The sequence below is a fragment of the Meles meles genome, chromosome 20, assembly GCF_922984935.1.
Source record: "Meles meles chromosome 20, mMelMel3.1 paternal haplotype, whole genome shotgun sequence".
Classification (NCBI taxonomy): Eukaryota; Metazoa; Chordata; class Mammalia; order Carnivora; family Mustelidae; genus Meles; species Meles meles.
Window position 1 is genome coordinate 35125220 of NC_060085.1, and position 21889 is coordinate 35147108.

General features: G+C 39.0%; 1 protein-coding gene across 1 annotated transcript; it reads left to right on the forward strand.

Annotated features, from left to right (window-relative positions):
* Positions 1-1002: 1002 nt before the first annotated feature.
* On the forward strand, positions 1003-13363 carry KBTBD8 (kelch repeat and BTB domain containing 8). Its single transcript, XM_045989802.1, has 4 exons — positions 1003-1052; positions 1642-1852; positions 5588-6702; positions 10085-13363. The coding sequence occupies exons 1-4, from the start codon at positions 1037-1039 to the stop codon at positions 10546-10548; spliced, it is 1806 nt and encodes a 601-aa protein (XP_045845758.1). The 5' UTR covers positions 1003-1036; the 3' UTR covers positions 10549-13363.
* Positions 13364-21889: the final 8526 nt, after the last annotated feature.

Below are 21889 nucleotides of genomic sequence, written 5' to 3' on the forward strand. Positions count from 1 at the left end.
TTATTCACAGAGTACAGGTGAAGGACCTCAGTGCTCAAGAATGAAAAGGTCTTATCTAAGTTCACATTTTTATTAAGGAAAAAAACCAGGGCTTCAGTAACGATGCCTGGCTCAGGCTCAGGGCACCCTCAAATAAGTCTTCAAAAGAAATCTCAGACTATTTATCTTAGCTCCTCTAATTCCCAGGCGCAAAAAGGAAAGCATCTTGACTCTCTCTACACTATTCAAGCGCTCTTAAAAGTGGAACAGGTGTTCTCCGGGTGTTGGGGAAAAGCCAGGCATGAGTGGGAGGTAAAGATGTTGAGCCGCCGTTGTAACCAAGACCAAATTAATCTGCACTCGGCCAAGGCGGTGCAATCTTAACTGGGTGTCACAGGTGACTCATCAGAGATGGCTAGCTTTTGAGCCTCCTGATATTTTACTTCAGGGTGGAGTGTCAGATTTCCTTCGCATTTTTGGACAACAGCCCTCTTGTCCATTTCCAAATTTTTCTGGTTTCACAGCCCTCACCCAGAGTCCGTTTTCATACCGGAAGCTAGTCACTGGCGAGAGGTTTAGGGAATGAAGAACAAGGTAAAAAATCATCATAATAAATAAATAAAGAGCCGCGTCCCTGGAGAGAGGCCTAAAATGGGGAAATTTGCACTTCAAGAGCTTTCCCTACCCCAGCCCCTCAGAATGACAGCTCTCCTCAGCCAGAAGACTACCTCTCCCGGCAGGCACTGCGCGCCCCACGGACACAGGCTGGAGGATTCCCAGCTCTCCACCTTCGCCACAACCAGCCAATAAGAATCACCGGCGTGGGCCTCCGCCCTACTCGGACCACGCGGGAGCGGGGGCAATAAAACTACACTTCCCGAAATGCCTTGCGCATCTCATGGCCAATCGGAACACGGAACTCGCAGGCTAGGGGCGGAGCCGGATGCATAGGCCACCCCATTGGCCAGGTGAAGCTTAGAAGAGCCGGAACCCGGGAGCCAGAGAAGCGAAATGACATTTCCTCTTTAAATAGCTGGAGCCGGGGCCCCGTCGAGAAATGGCCGCGTCGGCAGGTGGGTCTAGTGGTGGCTGGGGAGGTGTGTTGCGGGAGAGGTGGGCCGAGGTCCAGGCTCAGGCTGCGAGCTGAGGAGGTGGCGATGAAGAGCCGGAGAGAAGGATGGGGAGGTGGAGAGGGATGAGGGGAGGGAGGATGGATGGCGTGGAGGGCGGTGGGCGGTCCGGCCGGGCAGCGATGGGGAGGCCGGGTACCCGCCACCACTTCGACCAGTTCAGCAGGCGGTTGAGGGGGCCCTGGCGGGCAGCCATCCATGGAGCTTCCCTCGTGAGGCTTCTGCCCTCCGCTCTCGGCTGGGACGTTCTGGCTCTCGGCGGAATCGCCGCAGACACCGCGCCTGTTCTGCCTGCACAGTCCCTCTGCGAGCACGGGATATCGGGTTCGCCGGGCTCCGGGAGGAGCAGGCTGGTGTTTGAACTTGCAGCGCAGCACTCACTCTCCCCCAGATCTCACCCCGCCGTCCCATTTGGTCGTGTATATACACATAGATGTATTTTTGTAGGCGGGGAGGGGGGGGTGCGGGGCGGGGGAGCATGAACGCCATAACTGGCTCCGAACTTCTTGTGGTTGTACGATTTTTCTCCTAGATTTAAGTAAGTCTTCCCCAACACCGAATGGGATTCCATCTTCAGACACAGCCAACGATGCCATGGACCCCTTCCATGCGTGCAGTATTCTTAAGCAACTTAAAACAATGTACGATGAAGGACAGTTGACAGACATTGTAGTGGAAGTGGATCACGGGAAAACATTTTCCTGTCATAGAAACGTTCTTGCTGCAATCAGCCCCTACTTCAGGTATGATGATGGTAGAAACTTCTGTTGATATCCTCACCGAGTTCCCTTTATTCCTCAGTGTTGCCCACTTGATTAGAAAACGCAGATGACACAATTACATGAAACCTATGAGTTTGTTTCCTGAAAATAAATAACAGGCCCTATTTTATTGAGCCCTTGTTTTTGACTTGACAGATTCTTCTAGAATTAGGGTCTTTGGTTTTTAAGTTAGTGAGTATGTTTTTGTTTGTTTCAGGTGCATAACTACAAAATCTAGACTTGTGCTCCTCTGTCATTGTTTTAAATTAAATAGAATTAAAAATTCAGTTCCTTGGGCAAAGTAACCACATTCAAAGTGCTCAGTAGCCACATGTAGGTAGTGGCTGACAATTGCAAAACCGAGATATAGAGTATTTCCATCACTGGAAGTTTTAGTGGATGGTGCTGATTTAGAATTTGTTCCAAAAACTTATCCTAGAGGCGTAGTTCTCTGGTGTATGTAACTCTTGGAATTTAAAACATAATAGGGCATTCTTTTGAAAACAAATTACCATTCAGTAGATTGTTTTAATGCTACGGGGGTGAAAGCAATGAAATAAAAATGAATGAATATATCTTGGGCTCTAAGATAAACTAACTAACTAAAGATTATTTCCATGAGTTCCAGAAGTGTTTTTAAGTTTTCCTTTCCATTACATTCTTCTTTGTGTATCAAAACATTGGAATGTTTTTCAAAATTTCAAAACTAGGGTTTAACAAAGATTTTCATACTTTGAGAAGAGATCACCGATAAAGACAATTTCTGCTTGAGTTTAACTTTTGTTTTTAAAGTGCTCACTTTTTTAAGCATTTCACTGTTCAGAAATGGTGCCTGAATGACAGTGAGATAATCTCAACTACGCTCTAAAGGTATTTTTGTTTTGTTTTGTTTTTCCCTTTGAAGGTGCTTACCTTTATAGGGCATATATCAGTGTAATGTTCCAGACAGTAGTTTCTGGTTCCTCTTTCTCAGAATACTGGGTTAAATATAGTCCCTTCAGTCTGATGCTTATGATGTAACCATTTAGACTTGCCTAGGGATAGGTCATTGGACTGTTAAGTATTAACCATCACAAGGGAGTGAGCTGGAAGGAAAAAAAGAAGAAACTCCTATACACAGAAGGTATGAAGTTTGGCTTGGTAATGGAAGCTACTGGTGGGATTCGATTATCCAGACTATCCATTAGATATGGTTAGTTCAGCTGTGCATTTAAATATATGTAATAACTACTACTACCAACTTCTGGGCTAAGCTTACTTTGCATATATTGCTTTATATATCTTTACCATCTTGTCTCTGCACAGTTATTCCGATTTTACATGTGAAAAACTGAGGTTTGGGGAAGTTAAATGACCTGCCTAAATCATCTAACTACTTACTAAGTGGCAGAGGCTGGGTTTGATTCCAGAGTCAGGCTTCTTAGTAACTATTATGACTTTTAATGAACAAGAGTAGGTCCCCTCTAAAGTTGCCTTTGAGAAATTTCTATTGTATATAAGATTTGAATAGTTTTTAAAAAATTGAAACTTGAAAGTGAAAATGTCTGTATCTTACTGAAGTTTTACACTCTAGCTTGTAATTAAAATTAGTTTGAAGACTTAGACAAATCACTTTAAAAGAAGTATGCTACAGTAGATTTTCTTAATTACAAGAAATTAAGGAAAATGCTTGGAAAACTTTCTAAGCATAAGACACATGAATTCAGACGAAGGTATTTGGCTACAAAACTCAAGGCTTAGGTTCTTATCTCTTGCTAGAGAAGTGTCTGGGCACTGGTGCTGCTCCTTATGTGAGATCTAGGAAGACATACTTAATAGTTTCTAAGTCTTGCATCACTGGTGGAAAAAAAATAGAAATAGCTTGAAATCTGGCACGGCTGCTTCGTGATCCCAGTGACTTGTCAGAATTAAAATCTGCATGATTATTGGAAACTTTCTGCTGCTCAGGATTTTGTGTGAGGAAATGCTCCATCTTTACATAACATTTACAGAAAGATCCTGTTAGAACAGAGGAGAACTCATCAAGGGTCACAGTGCTCCTGTGTGTGAGGCCAGCCTATTCAAGTCAGTAGAGTTCCCATGATAAAGGGGTATGTGGTAATGTTCTCCTTTGGGAGTTAATCTTTGCCTAATGAAGGGCTTTATTTTTCTTTTTAATTGGTAGCTGTATAGCTGAGTTTTTCAGGACCTGAAATGGAAAACCACCTTATACATTGGGAGATCTAGTTTTCAATCATGAAAAAAAGCCCATGTGATATTAAGCTTAAAATTTATGTTGTAGAAGTTAAAGTAGGCCTCAAAGGTGGTTCATCCAGGCAAACAAGCTTTATCATTGTACCATATATATCCCCAGTGTTTCTCATTGTATTTTAAAATTAACAGTTTAAGGATTTTTTTTTTTTTTTTTTTTTTTTAAGTAATCTACCACTTGACAATGAGAGGGGTCTGTCTGCATAAACAACTTTATCACCAATGTTAGGTCAGTTTCTTCAATAGACATCTACTAAGCACCCTAGGGCAAACAACCCCTTTCCCCAAAGGCTTTTTAAAAGAATTTTGATTTGATTTTTGTATTTAATTTTAAGAGCAGCCTAGAAAGAAGCCTTAAAGGAGGAGGGGGAAAGGCAAATGATGTATGTAAATGACTAATACTAAAATATAGAGCCAGGCTTTTGGCTACTTAATGTTTGGCCAAGAAAAGTCCCAAAAATGTACAGATATTTTAAATTAGAAATAAGTAAATAAATAAATAAATAAATAAATAACAAATTTGCTTTCAAAGGCAAAAGCTTGGGATTTTTCAAAACCATTGTCTCCAAAGCATCAATTAATTCTTAAATTCTCTTTAGAAGTATGCATTCTGTTAACGTGGTATAATCTTTACTTATATTCAGATATACATAGGTAAAATATGATAGCTTTGAGAAAACTGAGTATATTTCATTACGTAAACGTTTTCAAAATGTCCAAGAGAAAGTGAAGTTCTTTATATTCCTTATAATGATTAAGGAAGCATTCAGAAGATAATAGTTTTAAAAGTAAGTAGTAGAGAACATGAACTTCTGAAGAACATTTTGTTTTTCTGTGATGAGATTTTTATATATATATTTCAGGGACAAGTTGCCTTATACACTTCCATTGGGACATGAAGAGTTGAATCAGAGTCTGTATATGCTAATATATCATTTTGACACCTTATAGGTATTGTTAAATTTTCTGATTGGTGAGTTAATATCTCAAGTCCTTAAGGCAACTTGACCAGACTCCTGGATAGGGGCTCCAAGGAAAATAAGGTGCCCTGGAATATTCCATGCCATCTTTCAATGTGCTTTAATTAGGTATATAGAGTTGGCATAAAGTGGACATGATGTGATGAGCACTGGATGTTTTAAGCAACTGATGAATTATCGAACTCTGTGTCTGAAACTAATGATGTACTATATGTTGGCTAATTGAATTTAAACAAACAAAAAAAGAAAAAAGAAAAAGTAAAAAAGTGGACTGGCCCTGAGAATTGAATTTTTGAGATTAGTCAGATTAAATCCTTACTCTAGATGATCAGATTTTACCCCCATTCAGAATATCAGGAAACACACTAAAATATTTTCAGTCTCCAAGGTTATCTTTGTGGTAAGGTAACTGTATACTTTAAAAAATTTGTCACAATAATTTTTTTGGGGAGTGCATAAATACTATTAACCACTCTTTCCCTCCTAGATCCATGTTCACTAGCGGCCTTACAGAAAGTACTCAAAAAGAAGTTCGAATCGTTGGTGTTGAAGCTGAATCAATGGATTTAGTGTTGAACTATGCCTACACCTCCAGAGTGGTTCTGACAGAGGCCAATGTTCAAGCCTTGTTCACTGCAGCTAGCATCTTCCAGATTCCTTCCATCCAAGACCAATGTGCTAAGTACATGATCAGTCATTTGGACCCACAGAATTCTATTGGGGTCTTCATCTTTGCTGATCATTATGGTCATCAGGAACTCGGAGATCGATCAAAAGAATACATTCGTAAAAAGTTTCTGTGTGTCACCAAAGAACAAGAGTTTCTCCAGTTGACAAAAGACCAACTGATAAGTATCCTAGACAGTGATGATTTAAACGTAGACCGAGAAGAGCATGTTTATGAAAGCATTGTAAGGTGGTTTGAACATGAACAAAATGAAAGAGAAGCACACCTCCCAGAAATTTTTGCCAAATGCATACGTTTTCCTCTGATGGAAGAGGCCTTTATAGAGACAATTCCACCTCAGTTTGCACAGGCTATAGCCAAAAGCTATGTAGAAAAGGGCCCATCCAATACTAATGGCTGCACACAGAGACTTGGAATGACTGCATCCGAAATGATCATATGCTTTGATGCTGCCCACAAACACTCAGGAAAGAAGCAAACAGTGCCTTGTCTAGATATAGTCACAGGAAGAGTGTTTAAACTATGCAAACCACCAAATGATCTAAGAGAAGTTGGGATTCTTGTATCACCAGATAATGATATTTACATTGCAGGAGGGTACCGGCCCAGCAGCAGCGAGGTCTCCATTGACCATAAGGCAGAAAATGATTTCTGGATGTATGACCATTCCACCAATAGGTGGCTTTCCAAACCCCCCTTGCTGAGAGCCAGAATAGGCTGCAAACTGGTGTATTGCTGTGGTAAGATGTATGCAATAGGAGGTCGTGTTTATGAAGGTGACGGGAGAAACTCACTAAAATCCGTGGAGTGCTACGACAGCAGAGAGAATTGCTGGACGAGCGTTTGCGCAATGCCTGTTGCAATGGAGTTTCATAACGCTGTGGAGTACAAAGAGAAGATCTATGTTTTACAGGGTAGGTGCCTACTGGTTTATTCTCCAGGAGAGGGGAGTAGGTCAAATGTGGTTTACTTACTTACACTAAAACAGATGTTTGTTCTTAACTGAGGGCCCCTCCAGCTTTCTTATCCTAAGTCTGTTCTTTAAAGGATTTATAAAGGCAGTAAACTTTGGAATCAAAAAAGGCAGAGATCTTTAAAATACTAAAATGATTCTGTGAGTTTTTTATGTTCTTACTGTGTTTTGACATCATGGGGGTAAGTATTTTTGAAAATATAATTTAGTAATACCTGTTCAGCGTTTTGGGGAGACTTTTCAGAGCCATTTTTGACTCTAAGCTTGATACAGGACTGTTTAACTCTTTAATAATACATAATCAAGAGATGTTGTAGTAGCTACTTTTTATGGAACTTACTGGATTAGTTTAAAAGAGAAAAAAGAACAAAGAATTTTGTGATAAGTCTTTTGATTTCAAAGGTTAGGAAACTTAATTATGAAGAGTTTGAAATTATAGTCTTTAGATTTTAATTTCACTGCAGCATAATATGTTTTCAAGTTTTTTCACTGAAAAGCTTTCACTGAAAAGTTTTTTCCTTGCTATTATAAGAGGGACTATCTAATTATTGTTAATTATTATATTATTATTATAAGAGGGACTATCTAATATATTTAGCTTTATTATTTTATTTTTTAAAAGATTTTATTTATTTATTTGACAGAGACAGAGACAGCAAGAGAGAGAACACAAGCAGGGGGAGTGAGAGAGGGAGAAGCAGGCTTCCCATTGAGCAGGGACTCGATCCCAGGACCCCGGGATCATGACCTGAGCTGAAGGCAGAGGCTTAACCCACTGAGCCACCCAGGCGCCCCTAATATACTTCGCTTTAAAAAATTTTTTTTAGTAGAACTATTGAAGGCTGGTATTCTGGCAAAGATCATGTAGTAGGAGTAGAAAGAAGGCCTATGTAAGTATAAATAAGATATTTGATCCAAGGTTCCAATTAGTGATAACTAATTTTTTTTTAAAGATTTTATTTATTTATTTGGCAGAAAGAGGGAGAGAGGGAGAGAGAGCAAGAGAGAGAATACAAGCAGAAAGAGTGGGAGAGGGAGATCCCATGATCCTGGGATCATGACATGAGCTGAAGGCAGATGCTTAATGACTGAGCCACCCAGGCTCTCCTAGTGAGAACTAATGTTTTCCCTGTGTTTGGTTTCTTAAACATTTTAGTTGCTTGAATATTGAAAACAGTGATGATAATACCAACATCCTTTTCCTCTTCTAGGTTGTTTTTTTTTTTAAGATTTTATTTATATTTGACAAACAAAGATCATAAGTAGGCAGAGAGGCAGGCGTGGGGGGGTGGAAGCAAGCTCCCCACTGAGCAGAGAGCCTGATGCAGGGCTTGATCCCAGGACCCTGAGATCATGACCTGAGCTGAGAAGGCAGAGGATTAACCCACTGAGCCACCCAGGCACCCCTCTCTTCTGGGTTTCTTAATTGCTTATATATGTTTTTCTCACACTATTACTTTACTAAAACAAGAAAAAAGGGGCCACTCCTGTGTAAATACACGGTTTTTTAGCTTTTATACCATTTAAAAGAATATGTTCTTCGCTCTCATCTTTTGACTAGAAAGGCCTGAACACATCTGTTTAAATTTCAATATCAAGTTAATTCTCCAAAAGGAGTATCACTATCTAGTACCTTATTTTAGTTAAAAAGAAGAATGGGCATGATAAGGTTTGTTGGTCTTCCTGAATAATGGAATATAAGACTGGATGTATAATCTGTCCAATATGGTTGGATAGGTTATATCATTCAATATGATGATGCTTTGCTACATATATTTTGGTCTTGCTGGCTGACCATTTGATAGAATTAATTAAAAGACTTTCAATTGGAAGGTAAAGGTTATATACTAATGTGAATACTAAAGCAAAGTAACAAGGAATTAACAGAATCTCAGGGCTGGAAATAAATATTGCTTAATCTGAGGTTATATTTTATAAGGAATCTGAGGCTCTAAAAGTTTTCTTAATGGCCTATCTGGTTTGGGTTATTAAGGGGACTTTAGATTTTAAAAATTAACTTTTTTTGTGAGTCATCTTTTTATAAGAAATTCATAGAGAGGTAGTACCTGTTAGAAACTTTTATTTTCTATTGTCTTTTTAAGAATCCTGTTAAAAGTCAATGAGGGGGGACACCTGGGTGGCTCAGTTGGTTGGGCATCTGCCTCAGGGTCCTGGGATCAAGTCCCACATCGAGCCCCACACTGGGCTCCCTGCTTGGTGGGGAGCCTGCTTCTCCCCCTCCTTCCCTCTCGTTCTCTCTCTCTCTCTCTGTCTCTTTCTTTCTCTCAGATAAATAAATAAAATCTTAAAAAAAAAAAAAAGTCAATGAGGGAAGGTGATGTGCAACTAAAAGCCGGCGGTTTAACAAGCTCTTCTAAGAAAAATTCAAATTGTAGTGTCACTATTACTAAGTAGGCAGTTCAATTTGTAGATAAGAGTAAGTCTAGTTCAAAACAATTTTGAAGGGGAAGCTCAGTTTAGAAGTAGGTATTTCTAATCTAAACAAAGCCTCTTTATATAAATAAAGTTGACGTAAATAGTTAGAGGCTTATGCTGTACTGTATGTGGCTACTGGAGTATCGATTGAGATTTTTAAATGAAGGATTTTATACAAATGTTATAACTGGCAAAATTCTTGTTAGTCTTCACTGCTTAATTCTTTTGGGCATTTTTATATTGGCAGTCTGACCTAGCACCTCCTTTTATCATCAAAATAGAGTTGAAAATGACCCAAAGTCAACTCCATGAACTGTGTGTTTTCTATCATATTAAAGCCACATTTTCTCCTCTTACATTTGTCTTTGCATTGTAGCAGCACTAAAGTAAACATATTAATGGCCCATAGAAGTCAATCTGAACAATTCCATGTGCTATCTTCTAACTAAGTAATTAGCACATAAATGTGGAGTGGCTTATTCATGATGAAGCTGTGTACATACTCTGATCTTACTGGCTAACCATTAGTGATAATGCTTTTTTAGAGCTGGCTTAAAATATATTTTCTAAAATAGACACATATATAGAATAAATGGAGCCAAGCTCTCAACTATTATTCTGCCTTCAAGCTAAAGTAATTCCTTGTACCTACCTCTTACAAATCCCCCAATTCAGGCTAACTATAATACTGTGTGTTATGTTCTGCCATGGAATGAAGACATTTTAAGGTATTTTATACTATAGAATGTATCTTTGGAGATTATACAAGAAATAGTTTAGAAAGTGAAATATTTGGAAAGTTACGCTTTTCAACATAAAACCAAAAAGAGACATGTAAATATATATATTCTTGTTTTTCTTTCTTTTTTCTTTTTCTTTTCTTTTAGGAGAATTTTTTCTCTTCTATGAGCCTCAAAAAGACTACTGGGGTTTTTTAACCCCCATGACTGTGCCTAGAATCCAGGGCTTAGCAGCTGTATACAAGGACTCTATCTACTACATAGCTGGAACCTGTGGAAATCACCAACGTATGTTTACTGTAGAAGCCTATGATATTGAGCTAAATAAATGGACTCGGAAGAAGGACTTTCCATGTGATGAGTCCATAAATCCATACCTTAAACTGGTACTTTTTCAGAATAAACTGCATTTATTTGTTCGAGCTACTCAAGTGACCGTTGAAGAACATGTCTTCAGAACCAGCAGGAAAAATTCCCTTTACCAATATGATGACATCACTGACCAATGGATGAAAGTGTACGAGACCCCAGACAGGCTCTGGGACCTTGGCCGGCATTTTGAATGTGCTGTCGCTAAACTCTATCCTCAGTGTCTTCAGAAAGTACTTTAATGAGTAGCAGGCCTTAGTGAGCTCACTGGCATCTTGTGCTTGGGGAAACTTCGTCTTTCAATGATGCAAGAAGTGCTGTCAGTATTTAAGAAGCTGAGAGAGTTTGTACATGGCAGTGGGTGCTCTTAAAGGTTATGGCATAGGGAGGGATTTCTTTTCATCCTTGTGATGTTTTCATTTCATTAAGCAAAAGGTAACAAAGTGCAATTATCAGCATTTTTTTTTCTGGTATAAAAGTAATCATTTTCATTCTAGAATTTTGTGATAGTTCGTCGCTGAGATACCAGATGAATCAACAACTATGCACTCTTAGAAGAGCAGTTAGGGTATTATGGTTAGAGACGCCCGAACTAGTTTGACGTGACTTTTTATTTTAAATACGGGTAAAAATTTGAGGCAATATCACTAGGACTTTAGCTGTGACCTCTCCAACACGAGAAGCACTAACTTAGATCCTCATTCTCTCTATATATATACATACACATACATGCATGTGTATGTATATATATTTGTGTACTGTTTTCAAGTGTACTGAGATTTAAGTGTGTTTTTAGTGTAGGTTGAAGGAAAACAAATCTGTCTGAGAAAGAGCTTTTAGTCCGATTATTTCATATTTCCCATGTAACTTTAAGTTAAGCTAACGTTTTAAAGTTGCAGGTTTTTTTTTTTTCTGTTGATAACTTTTTCAAGTGCTCACACTGTCTCATTATTTACAAATCCCGAATAGGGTTTAAATTCATAGGTGGCTGGTGCTAGTATAAGTGAATTCATGTGTCTAGCTAGATAAGTTTAAATTGTCTGAGCCTGTGCTTACCTTTTCAAGTTGGTATGCTGGTTTCGTGGCATAGTACTTTACCTGTTGAACTCCTGTGATTTCACAAGATTCTCTGCTTACGTGATAGCAAGATCTCTAACTGGACTCAGTTTTAGAATAATAAGAACATGACACTCAGTTTGCACTAACACGGGCCTTTTTGTTGCCCTACCTCCTTTCCCATCCTCCCCCCACCCCTTCATTATCGGTACAGTGAAAGGTAACTTATTTCTCTTCTGCACAGAGCATAATGTGAAGTTTTATACCTGCTTTTACAATTTTGTTTTCTAGAAACCTAAAACTCCTGCAGTGGTCTAATTTAATGGCTTTTAAGTTACATATGACCATTAAAACCTCATTTTTTTTTTGTTTTTTTCATTTTTGCACTTAACAGATTGTATATTTTTACATTGAAAACCTTGTTCTAGCTGAAGGTGATTGAGAGGGAAAGGGCGAGTGAGTAGAACCATAGCATTGTAGGTACTAAATCACTTTTCATACTGAATGGATGAATTTCTAACAATTGGTTAGTAATAGTAACATAAAGGACAAACCAACTCATTTGTAATACCCAAGGCAGATATTTGCATTGTAACTTGTTTTTTACTATGCCTAGAATAATTGAAAAAGGATACAGGGATAGCCCAGAGTCTGTCCTCAAGTAGAACATTTTGATTCTATTAAAGAAAACAAACTGGCATGGTTTGTATTAAAAACTCTTGCACACATTGTAATGTGATACTGTGAAACAAATTTAAAACATTGCCTCTTTGCATCACATACCTCGTTTTTCAGAAACTTTCCAAACTGCTTGTCCTTGACCTCTACAAGTAAGGAACGTTTTCTGAAGCAGAATTTAAAGTGGACAGCATTTATAGAATTAACATTTTAAAATCTAGTCTTAGGAAGTTGGATATGTGGTTTCTTATTGGCCTTGATAGTATGTCTATAATCTCTTTATAAACTTTGTCAACCACCTTTTTTCTCTCTAGTTTTTCTTCTGTTTTTCTTTATCTACATGCTGTTGTGGGCTTTTGCTGTGAGTGTTTTGAAGCATCTTTCCAGTGTTGAATTGCTGAGGGGAGGAGAAAACTAACTTTTGCAAGAGATGTTCATGTAATTTACTTTTGAAAGCTTTGTTGAATATCTAAGATTTCCTGCCGCTTTTTGACAATCTTCTGTATTTATTTAGAAAAATGTGTTACTTGAAAACATGACATAGAACCGTGAGTTAACCGTGAACTCAATTTACATGTGCCGTGTGATCTATAGGAATACAATATACTGTGGCTAATTCTGCAGATTTTTTTCTGTTCATCTGCACAACAGTTGATCCTTTGCTATAATCCTTTATATTGGGGGTGTGATCTAAGTATAGTATGTCAAAACCAATGTTTAGAATTTGCTATGGGAGTAGAATATATATTGAATTTTGTACAAAGAACTATTTGTTTAAATTATATACTGGGATATTTTGCCACTTTTAAAATGATTTCAGAAGAGGTCCTAGAGAGCTAAGATTAGTAATTTGTGTGGGAATATATGTTTAGATATTTAAGGTACGTTTGCATAGTATGATGAGAATATAAGTAAAAGGCACAATGGGGACTACAGAATTAAAATATAGGCTAACATATGCCGGTCCCACTTGAACTTTGTTTTTGCATTTGAAGAATGTATGTAGCACTTTCCTATATATTTTTTACACATTGAAAACTGGACTTGGTATAACTATGTTATAGGAAAGTAGAAACTGTATTCTTTATTTCCCATCCTCATTTTCTGTTATCCTACAAAGTTGATGCTTGAGCATCAGGCTGATTTCACTGGCGCATGAGGAGAAGCGGGTGTGCTCTGCAAGGAATCAGATTCCCTATGTGAAGCAGTTTCAAATGGCATTCAATGTTCAGTGCTCAGGTATGGAGTAAGTACTGTAGTCCTTTGGGGGCAAATGTGTAGATGTTTTTAAACATTTTGCCATAATTGCACAATTTTTTGCATTTTTACCTGATGGCATTGTTTCTTATAATAAAATCTTTTCTCATTAAAAACTTCACTGTTGTAACATGACCTCTCACTAGTGAGTTCCACAGAATTAAAAACTGATGAAAAACATGAAATACCTTCTGTCTTAGTGGAATGGAATAAGATTTTAATCTGTCAAATATTTGGCCTCTGGTACAAAATGAACTAGTTAATATCACCTTACATAATGCTCTTTAAGTTCTAAAGCAAGCTTGTTTATATCAGTAATTCCTTTGTTCACTTTGCTTTGGTCTAAACTTTTGTTACTTCACTCCTCTCTTTCAGCTCACATCCAGTCTGTCAGAAAATCCTCTCCCCTCTTCCTTCACAACGTACCTAGACTCAGACCGCAGACTACTGTGCACCACTATCACCAGTCTAAAGTAGCCTATCTTGACTGGTTGTGATCTATTCTGTTCTCCACTCAGTAGCCAGAGTGATCTTGTTAAAACACAAGTTAGATGACAACCTTCTTCTGCTCAAACCCCTCTGGGAGATGACTTCTCCTCTCCTCTGGTGTGATCCAGATGCCTTCCTTACACCATCTACCCCTCACAAGCCCACCCCTTGGACCTCATCTACCATTCTGCCAGCTCACTCTGTGCCAGCTGCACGGACTGCTGTTCCTGAAGCCTGCCAAACCTTTCCAACATCACTGATTTTGTCTTTGGTCTTTTGCCAAGAAAGCCCTAATAGCTCACTTACTTTACTCGAGCCTTGATTAAAATTCCAGAGAGGACTTCTCTGCTCACCTTATGGAAAACAGAACACTCCCCTTCCAGCTCCACTCTTACACACACCACCTATTTTTCACCTTTCTTCCCCTATTGAAATGTAAGCTCCCAGAAGGCAAGGGATTTGCTGTATTCATTATGCACCTCGGATCTGAGCCTAGCATACACTAGGCACTCAATAAATGTTCGTAAAAAAGAAATGAATTTTCTCTTGAATCTTAGGAAACCCTGAGAGGTGGTAGGACCTGTAGAATCAACTGTTTTATCAGATAGGAAACAAAGATGAAGTGGCAATTGCTGAAGGTCATCTAACTAATAAGGGGCTCATCTGGGATTAGAACAAAGATTTCTATTTTCACCATAGTCTAGTTCCGACATGCTCCATTAGTTCCAAACAAAACTGATAGAAAAAGGTAAGATGCTTTTCTAAGGCAACACAACTACTCCCCAACAGTATTACCTAAATTGGAATTTTTACTGTGATTGATTCTCAGCAAGGGAATAGATGAGGTAGGAAGATACCTTTCCTTTGTCACCCCACCTGGATACCCCGTCTTTATATCATTCTGCTAACATACTACTGTTATGATTTCTGTCCCTCAAATACGCTGAAGAAAAAACAAGAAGAAAAGACTGGTAAAATACTGATTTAGAGTACTGTTATTTTGGTTCTTAAAATGGCTTGCCATTTTAAAATCTTGGTTGTATGCCTCTGTTTTTTATTGAAAAATTATTTGGAAAAACAGAATTTAAAAGTGATCTCATGTCTCTAACTCTTCAGAGCAATGCTGTAAATAACATCTGCTAAGTCTTTTCGAAGTGAAATTTGGCATTTTATTTAATGGATTTAAGTGAGGCGGAGAGTGTATTTTCCCCTCATTTTGTGCGTCTAAGATATACTAAAACTTCTTGACTTAGAAGTTTGGTAGACAGAGTTCAAGTGGTTTTCAATGGTAAACATGAAGAGGTGAAATTAACCACTATCAGTTCTAGTAAGTATCAAGTTGATGAGTCCGTAATTCTTATTCTTCACACTTCATTTTGACTACCTGCATCTCTCTGGTAGAAGATCCCAGAACCTAGAAAGTTGGGTACCTGGCGCATGGGTCTGCAGGTTTTCCTTTCTTTTTTGGTAACCGGCTTTAAACCACAAACCGTGCGAATACATAAGGAAGCTACTCTACATGTTTGGACAGGTGAATCAATATGGCTGTCGTTTCAAAGAAAGGGAAAATTACAGTCACAAAGTAAACATTTAGAGGTTTAAATTGCTATGCCATAAAGGCAAAATCTTAATCCATTAAAGTGTGAAGTGTATTATGGCTGTCGAGGGGAGCACAGTCCAGCATGACTAGGTAACCATGACACAATATTTACTTCCACTTCTTTTAAACTGTATATATATATATTTAAAGATTTTACTTTTGAGAGACAAAGCAGTGGAGGGGGTAGGTTGGTGATAGGGAAGATCAGAGGGAGAGGGACAAGGAGATTCCATGCTGAGTGCTAAGCCTGATGGAGGGCTTGATCCCATGACCCTGAGATCTTGACCTGAGCCGAAACCAAGAGTTGGACCTTCAACCGACTGAGCCACCCAGACATCCCACAATCATATATTTTAAAACATTAAAATGGCACAAAATATGCAATAAACAAACATCTCACTAGCCACCCACCTTTATTATTCAGACTTTTTTTTTTTTTTTTTTTTTTTTTTTTTTTTTTTTTTTAGCTTTTCATTTTATTTATTTTTTCAGCGTAACAGTATTCATTCTTTTTGCACAACACCCAGTGCTCCATGCAAAACGTGCCCTCCCCATTACCCACCACCTGTTCCCCCAACCTCCCACCCCTGACCCTTCAAAACCCTCAGGTTGTTTTTCAGAGTCCATAGTCTCTTATGGTTCGCCTCCCCTCCCCAATGTCCATAGCCCGCTCCCCCTCTCCCAATCCCACCTCCCCCCAGCAACCCCCAGTTTGTTTTGTGAGATTAAGAGTCATTTATGGTTTGTCTCCCTCCCAATCCCATCTTGTTTCATTTATTCTTCTCCTATCCCCCTACCCCCCCATGTTGCTTCTCCATGTCCTCATATCAGGGAGATCATATGATAGTTGTCTTTCTCCGATTGACTTATTTCACTAAGCATGATACGCTCTAGTTCCATCCACGTCGTCGCAAATGGCAAGATTTCATTTCTTTTGATGGCTGCATAGTATTCCATTGTGTATATATACCACATCTTCTTTATCCATTCATCTGTTGATGGACATCTAGGTTCTTTCCATAGTCTGGCTATTGTAGACATTGCTGCTATAAACATTCGGGTACACGTGCCCCTTCGGATCACTATGTTTGTATCTTTAGGGTAAATACCCAGTAGTGCAATTGCTGGGTCATAGGGTAGTTCTATTTTCAACATTTTGAGGAACCTCCATGCTGTTTTCCAGAGTGGTTGCACCAGCTTGCATTCCCACCAACAGTGGAGGAGGGTTCCCCTTTCTCCACATCCTCTCCAGCATCTGTCATTTCCTGACTTGTTAATTTTAGCCATTCTGACTGGTGTGAGGTGATATCTCATTGTGGTTTTGATTTGTATTTCCCTGATGCCGAGTGACGTGGAGCACTTTTTCATGTGTCTGTTGGCCATCTGGATGTCTTCTTTGCAGAAATGTCTGTTCATGTCCTCTGCCCATTTCTTGATTGGATTGTTTGTTCTTTGGGTGTTGAGTTTGCTAAGTTCCTTATAGATTTTGGATACTAGCCCTTTATCTGATATGTCGTTTGCAAATATCTTCTCCCATTCTGTCAGCTGTCTTTTGGTTTTGTTAACTGTTTCCTTTGCTGTGCAAAAGCTTTTGATCTTGATGAAATCCCAATAGTTCATTTTCGCCCTTGCTTCCCTTGCCTTTGCCGTTGTTCCTAGGAAGATGTTGCTGCGGCTGAGGTCGAAGAGGTTGCTGCCTGCATTCTCCTCAAGGATTTTGATGGATTCCTTTCTCACATTGAGGTCCTTCATCCATTTGGAGTCTATTTTCGTGTGTGGTGTAAGGAAGTGGTCCAATTTCATTTTTCTGCATGTGGCTGTCCAATTTTCCCAGCACCATTTATTGAAGAGGCTGTCTTTTTTCCATTGGACATTCTTTCCTGCTTTGTCGAAGATGAGTTGGCCATAGAGTTGAGGGTCGATTTCTGGGCTCTCTATTCTGTTCCACTGATCTATGTGTCTGTTTTTGTGCCAGTACCATGCTGTCTTGATGATGACAGCTTTGTAATAGAGCTTGAAGTCCGGAATTGTGATGCCACCAACTTTGGCTTTGTTCTTCAATATTCCTTTGGCTATTCGAGGTCTTTTCTGGTTCCATATAAATTTTAGGATTATTTGTTCCATTTCTTTGAAAAAAATGGATGGTATTTTGATAGGGATTGCATTAAATGTGTAGATTGCTTTAGGTAGCATAGACATTTTCACAATATTTATTCTTCCAATCCAGGAGCATGGAACATTTTTCCATTTTTTTGTGTCTTCCTCAATTTCTTTCATGAGTACTTTATAATTTTCTGTGTATAGATTCTTAGTCTCTTTGGTTAGGTTTATTCCTAGGTATCTTATAGTTTTGGGTACAATTGTGAATGGGATTGACTCCTTAATTTCTCTTTCTTCTGTCTTGTTGTTGGTGTACAGAAATGCAACTGATTTCTGTGCATTGATTTTATATCCTGACACTTTACTGAATTCCTGTACAAGTTCTAGCAGTTTTGGAGTGGAGTCTTTTGGGTTTTCCACATATAGTATCATATCATCTGCGAAGAGTGATAGTTTGACTTCTTCTTTACCAATTTGGATGCCTTTAATTTCTTTTTGTTGTCTGATTGCTGAGGCTAGGACTTCTAATACTATGTTGAATAGCAGTGGTGATAATGGACATCCCTGCCGTGTTCCTGACCTTAATGGAAAAGCTTTCAGTTTTTCTCCATTGAGAATGATATTTGCGGTGGGTTTTTCATAGATGGCTTTGATAATATTGAGGTATGTGCCCTCTATCCCTACACTTTGAAGAGTTTTGATCAGGAAGGGATGCTGTACTTTGTCAAATGCTTTTTCAGCATCTATTGAGAGTATCATATGGTTCTTGTTCTTTCTTTTATTAATGTGTTCTATCACATTGATTGATTTGCGGATGTTGAACCAACCCTGCAGCCCTGGAATAAATCCCACTTGATCGTGGTGAATAATCCTTTTAATGTACTGTTGAATCCTATTGGCTAGTATTTTGGCGAGAATTTTTGCGTCTGTGTTCATCAAGGATATTGGTCTGTAGTTCTCTTTTTTGGTGGGATCCTTGTCTGGTTGTGGGATCAAGGTGATGCTGGCCTCGTAGAATGAGTTTGGAAGTTTTCCTTCCATTTCTATTTTTTGGAACAGTTTCAGGAGAATAGGAATGAGTTCTTCTTTAAATGTTTGGTAGAATTCCCCTGGGAAGCCATCTGGCCCTGGGCTTTTGTTTGTTTGGAGATTTTTGATGACTGTTTCAATCTCCTTACTGGTTATGGGCCTGTTCAGGTTTTCTATTTCTTCCTGGTTCAGTTGTGGTAGTTTATATGTCTCTAGGAATGCATCCATTTCTTCCAGATTGTCCAATTTGTTGGCGTAGAGTTGCTCATAGTATGTTCTTATAATTGTCTGTATTTCTTTGGTGTTAGTTGTGATCTCTCCTCTTTCATTCATGATTTTATTGATTTGGGTCCTTTCTCTTTTCTTTTTGATGAGTCTGGCCAGGGGTTTATCAATCCTATTGATTCTTTCAAAGAACCAGCTCCTAGTTTCATTGATTTTTTCTATTGTTTTTTTGGTTTCTATTTCATTGATTTCTGCTCTGATCTTTATGATTTCTCTTCTCCTGCTGGGTTTAGGGTTTCTTTCTTGTTCTTTCTCCAGCTCCTTTACGCGTAGGGTTAGGTTGTGTACTTGAGACCTTTCTTGTTTCTTGAGAAAGGCTTGTACCGCTATATATTTTCCTCTCAGGACTGCCTTTGCTGTGTCCCACAGATTTTGAACTGTTGTGTTTTCATTATCATTTGTTTCCATGAATTTTTTCAATTCTTCTTTAATTTCCTGGTTAGCCCATTCATTCTTTAGAAGGATGCTGTTTAGTCTCCATGTATTTGGGTTCTTTCCAGCTTTCGTCTTGTGATTGAGTTCTAGCATCAGAGCATTGTGGTCTGAAAATATGCAGGGAATAATCCTAATCTTTTGATACCGGTTGAGACCTGATTTGTGACCCAGGATGTGATCTATTCTGGAGAAGGTTCCATGTGCACTAGAGAAGAATGTGTATTCTGTTGCTTTGGGATGAAATGTTCTGAATATATCTGTGATGTCCATCTGGTCCAGTGTGTCATTTAAGGCCTTTATTTCCTTGTTGATCTTTTGCTTGGATGATCTGTCCATTTCAGTGAGGGGAGTGTTAAAGTCCCCTACTATTATTGTATTATTATTGATGTGTTTCTTTGATTTTGTTATTAATTGGTTGATATAGTTGGCTGCTCCCACGTTAGGGGCATAGATATTTAAAATTGTTAGATCTTCTTGTTGGACAGACCCTTTGAGTAGGATATAGTGTCCTTCCTCATCTCTTATTATAGTCTTTGGCTTAAAATCTAATTGATCTGATATAAGGATTGCCACCCCAGCTTTCTTCTGATGCCCATTAGCATGGTAAATGGTTTTCCACCCCCTCACTTTAAATCTGGAGGTGTCTTCGCGTCTAAAATGAGTTTCTTGTAGGCAACATACTGATGGGTTTTGTTTTTTTATCCATTCTGATACCCTGTGTCTTTTGATTGGGGCATTTAGCCCATTAACATTCAGGGTAACTATTGAGAGATATGAATTTAGTGCCATTATTAGCCTGTAAGGTGACTGTTACTATATATTGTCTCTGTACCTTTCTGATCTACTACTTTTAGGCTCTCTCTTTGCTTAGAGGACCCCTTTCAATATTTCCTGGAGACCTGGTTTGGTGTTTGCAAATTCTTTCAGTTTTTGTTTGTCCTGGAAGATTTTGATCTCTCCTTCTATTTTCAATGATAGCCTAGCTGGATAGAGTATTCTTGGCTGCATGTTTTTCTCGTTGAGTGCTCTGAATATATCATGCCAGCTCTTCCTGGCCTGCCAGGTCTCTGTGGATAAGTCTGCTGCCAATCTAATATTTTTACCATTGTATGTTACAGACTTCTTTTCTCGGGCTGCTTTCAGGATTTTCTCTTTGTCACTAAGACTTGTCAATTTTACTATTAGGTGACGGGGTGTGGACCTATTCTTGTTGACTTTGAGGGGGGTTCTCTGCATCTCCTGGATTTTGATGCTTGTTCCCTTTGCCATATTAGGGAAATTCTCTCCAAAGATTCTCTCCAATAGACCTTCTGCTCCCCTCTCTGTTTCTTCTTCTTCTGGAATCCCAATTATTCTAATGTTGTTTCGTCTTATGGTGTCACTTATCTCTCGAATTCTCCCCTCATGGTCCAGTAGCTGTTTGTCCCTCTTTTGCTCGGCTTCCTTATTCTCTGTCATTTGGTCTTCTATATCACTAATTCTTTCTTCTGCCTCATTTATCCTAGCAGTGAGAGCCTCCATTTTTGATTGCACCTCATTAATAGCTTTTTTGATTTCAACTTGGTTAGATTTTAGTTCTTTAATTTCTCCAGAAAGGGCTTTAATATCTCCAGAGAGGGTTTCTCTAATATCTTCCATGCCTTTTTCGAGCCCGGCTAGAATGTTCAGAATCGTCATTCTGAACTCTTGATCTGACATAGTACCAATGTCTGTGTTGATTAGGTCCCTAGCCTTCGGTACTGTCTCTTGTTCTTTTGTTTGTGGTGATTTTTTCCGCCTTGTCATTTTGTCCAGATAAGAGGATATGAAGGAGCAAATAAACTACTAATAGGGTGGCAAAGACCCCGGAAAAATGCGCTGTAACCAAATCAGAAGAGACCCCAAATTGTGGGGGGGAGAAAGGGGATAAAAAACAGGTTCTGAAAAAAAAAGGAAAAAAAAGAAAAGAAAAAAATTTAAAAAATAAAACAAATAAAAAAATATAAAAAAGAAAGAAAAAATATATATATTTAGATGAACTAGTCAAAAAATGTTAAAAAAGAAAAGGGTAAAAGTTTTAAAAAAATTTAGCAGAAGAAGAAAAAAGAAAAAAGAAAAAAAAATTGAAAAAAGAAAAAAAAAATTGAAAAAAGAAAAAAAAATTGAAGTAGCCGCAAGACTAAAGAATCATGGGGAGAAAGCCATGAGTTCCGTGCTTTGCTTTCTCCTCCTCTGGAATTGCTCTGCTGTCTTAGGAATTGAATCTGCTTTCTCCTTGAGAGATGAACTTCGTCCTGGCTGGATATTTTGTTGATCTTCTGGGGGAGGGGCCTGTTGTAGTGACTCTCAAGTGTCTTTGCCCGAGGCGGGATTGCACCGCCCTTACCGGCGGCCGGACTAAGTAATCGGCTCGGGTTCGCTTTTGGGAGCTTCTGTTCCCTGAACGCTTTCCGTAGAGTTCCGGAGGACGGGAATGAAAATGGCGGCCTCCCAGTCTCCGGCCCGGAGGAGCCAAGAGCCTGGGGCCCCACTCCTCAGTGCGCCCCCAGAGGACAGCACCCAATCACTCCCGTATCCCCAGCCTCTCGCCGCGCTCGGAGCTCACCCAGCCCGCGACCAGTTCAAGGTAACCCCGAGCTGAGAGTTCAGTCCTCGGCTCTGTCTTGGCAGCCGGC

What these genes read in the sequence shown, in the direction of transcription:
- KBTBD8 (XM_045989802.1), top strand. An exon ending in GCAATCAGCCCCTACTTCAG is followed by an intron (nt 1,853 to 5,587) that starts GTATGATGATGG and finishes TTTCCCTCCTAG; the next exon opens with ATCCATGTTCACTAGCGGCC. An exon ending in GAAGATCTATGTTTTACAGG is followed by an intron (nt 6,703 to 10,084) that starts GTAGGTGCCTAC and finishes CTTTTCTTTTAG; the next exon opens with GAGAATTTTTTCTCTTCTAT.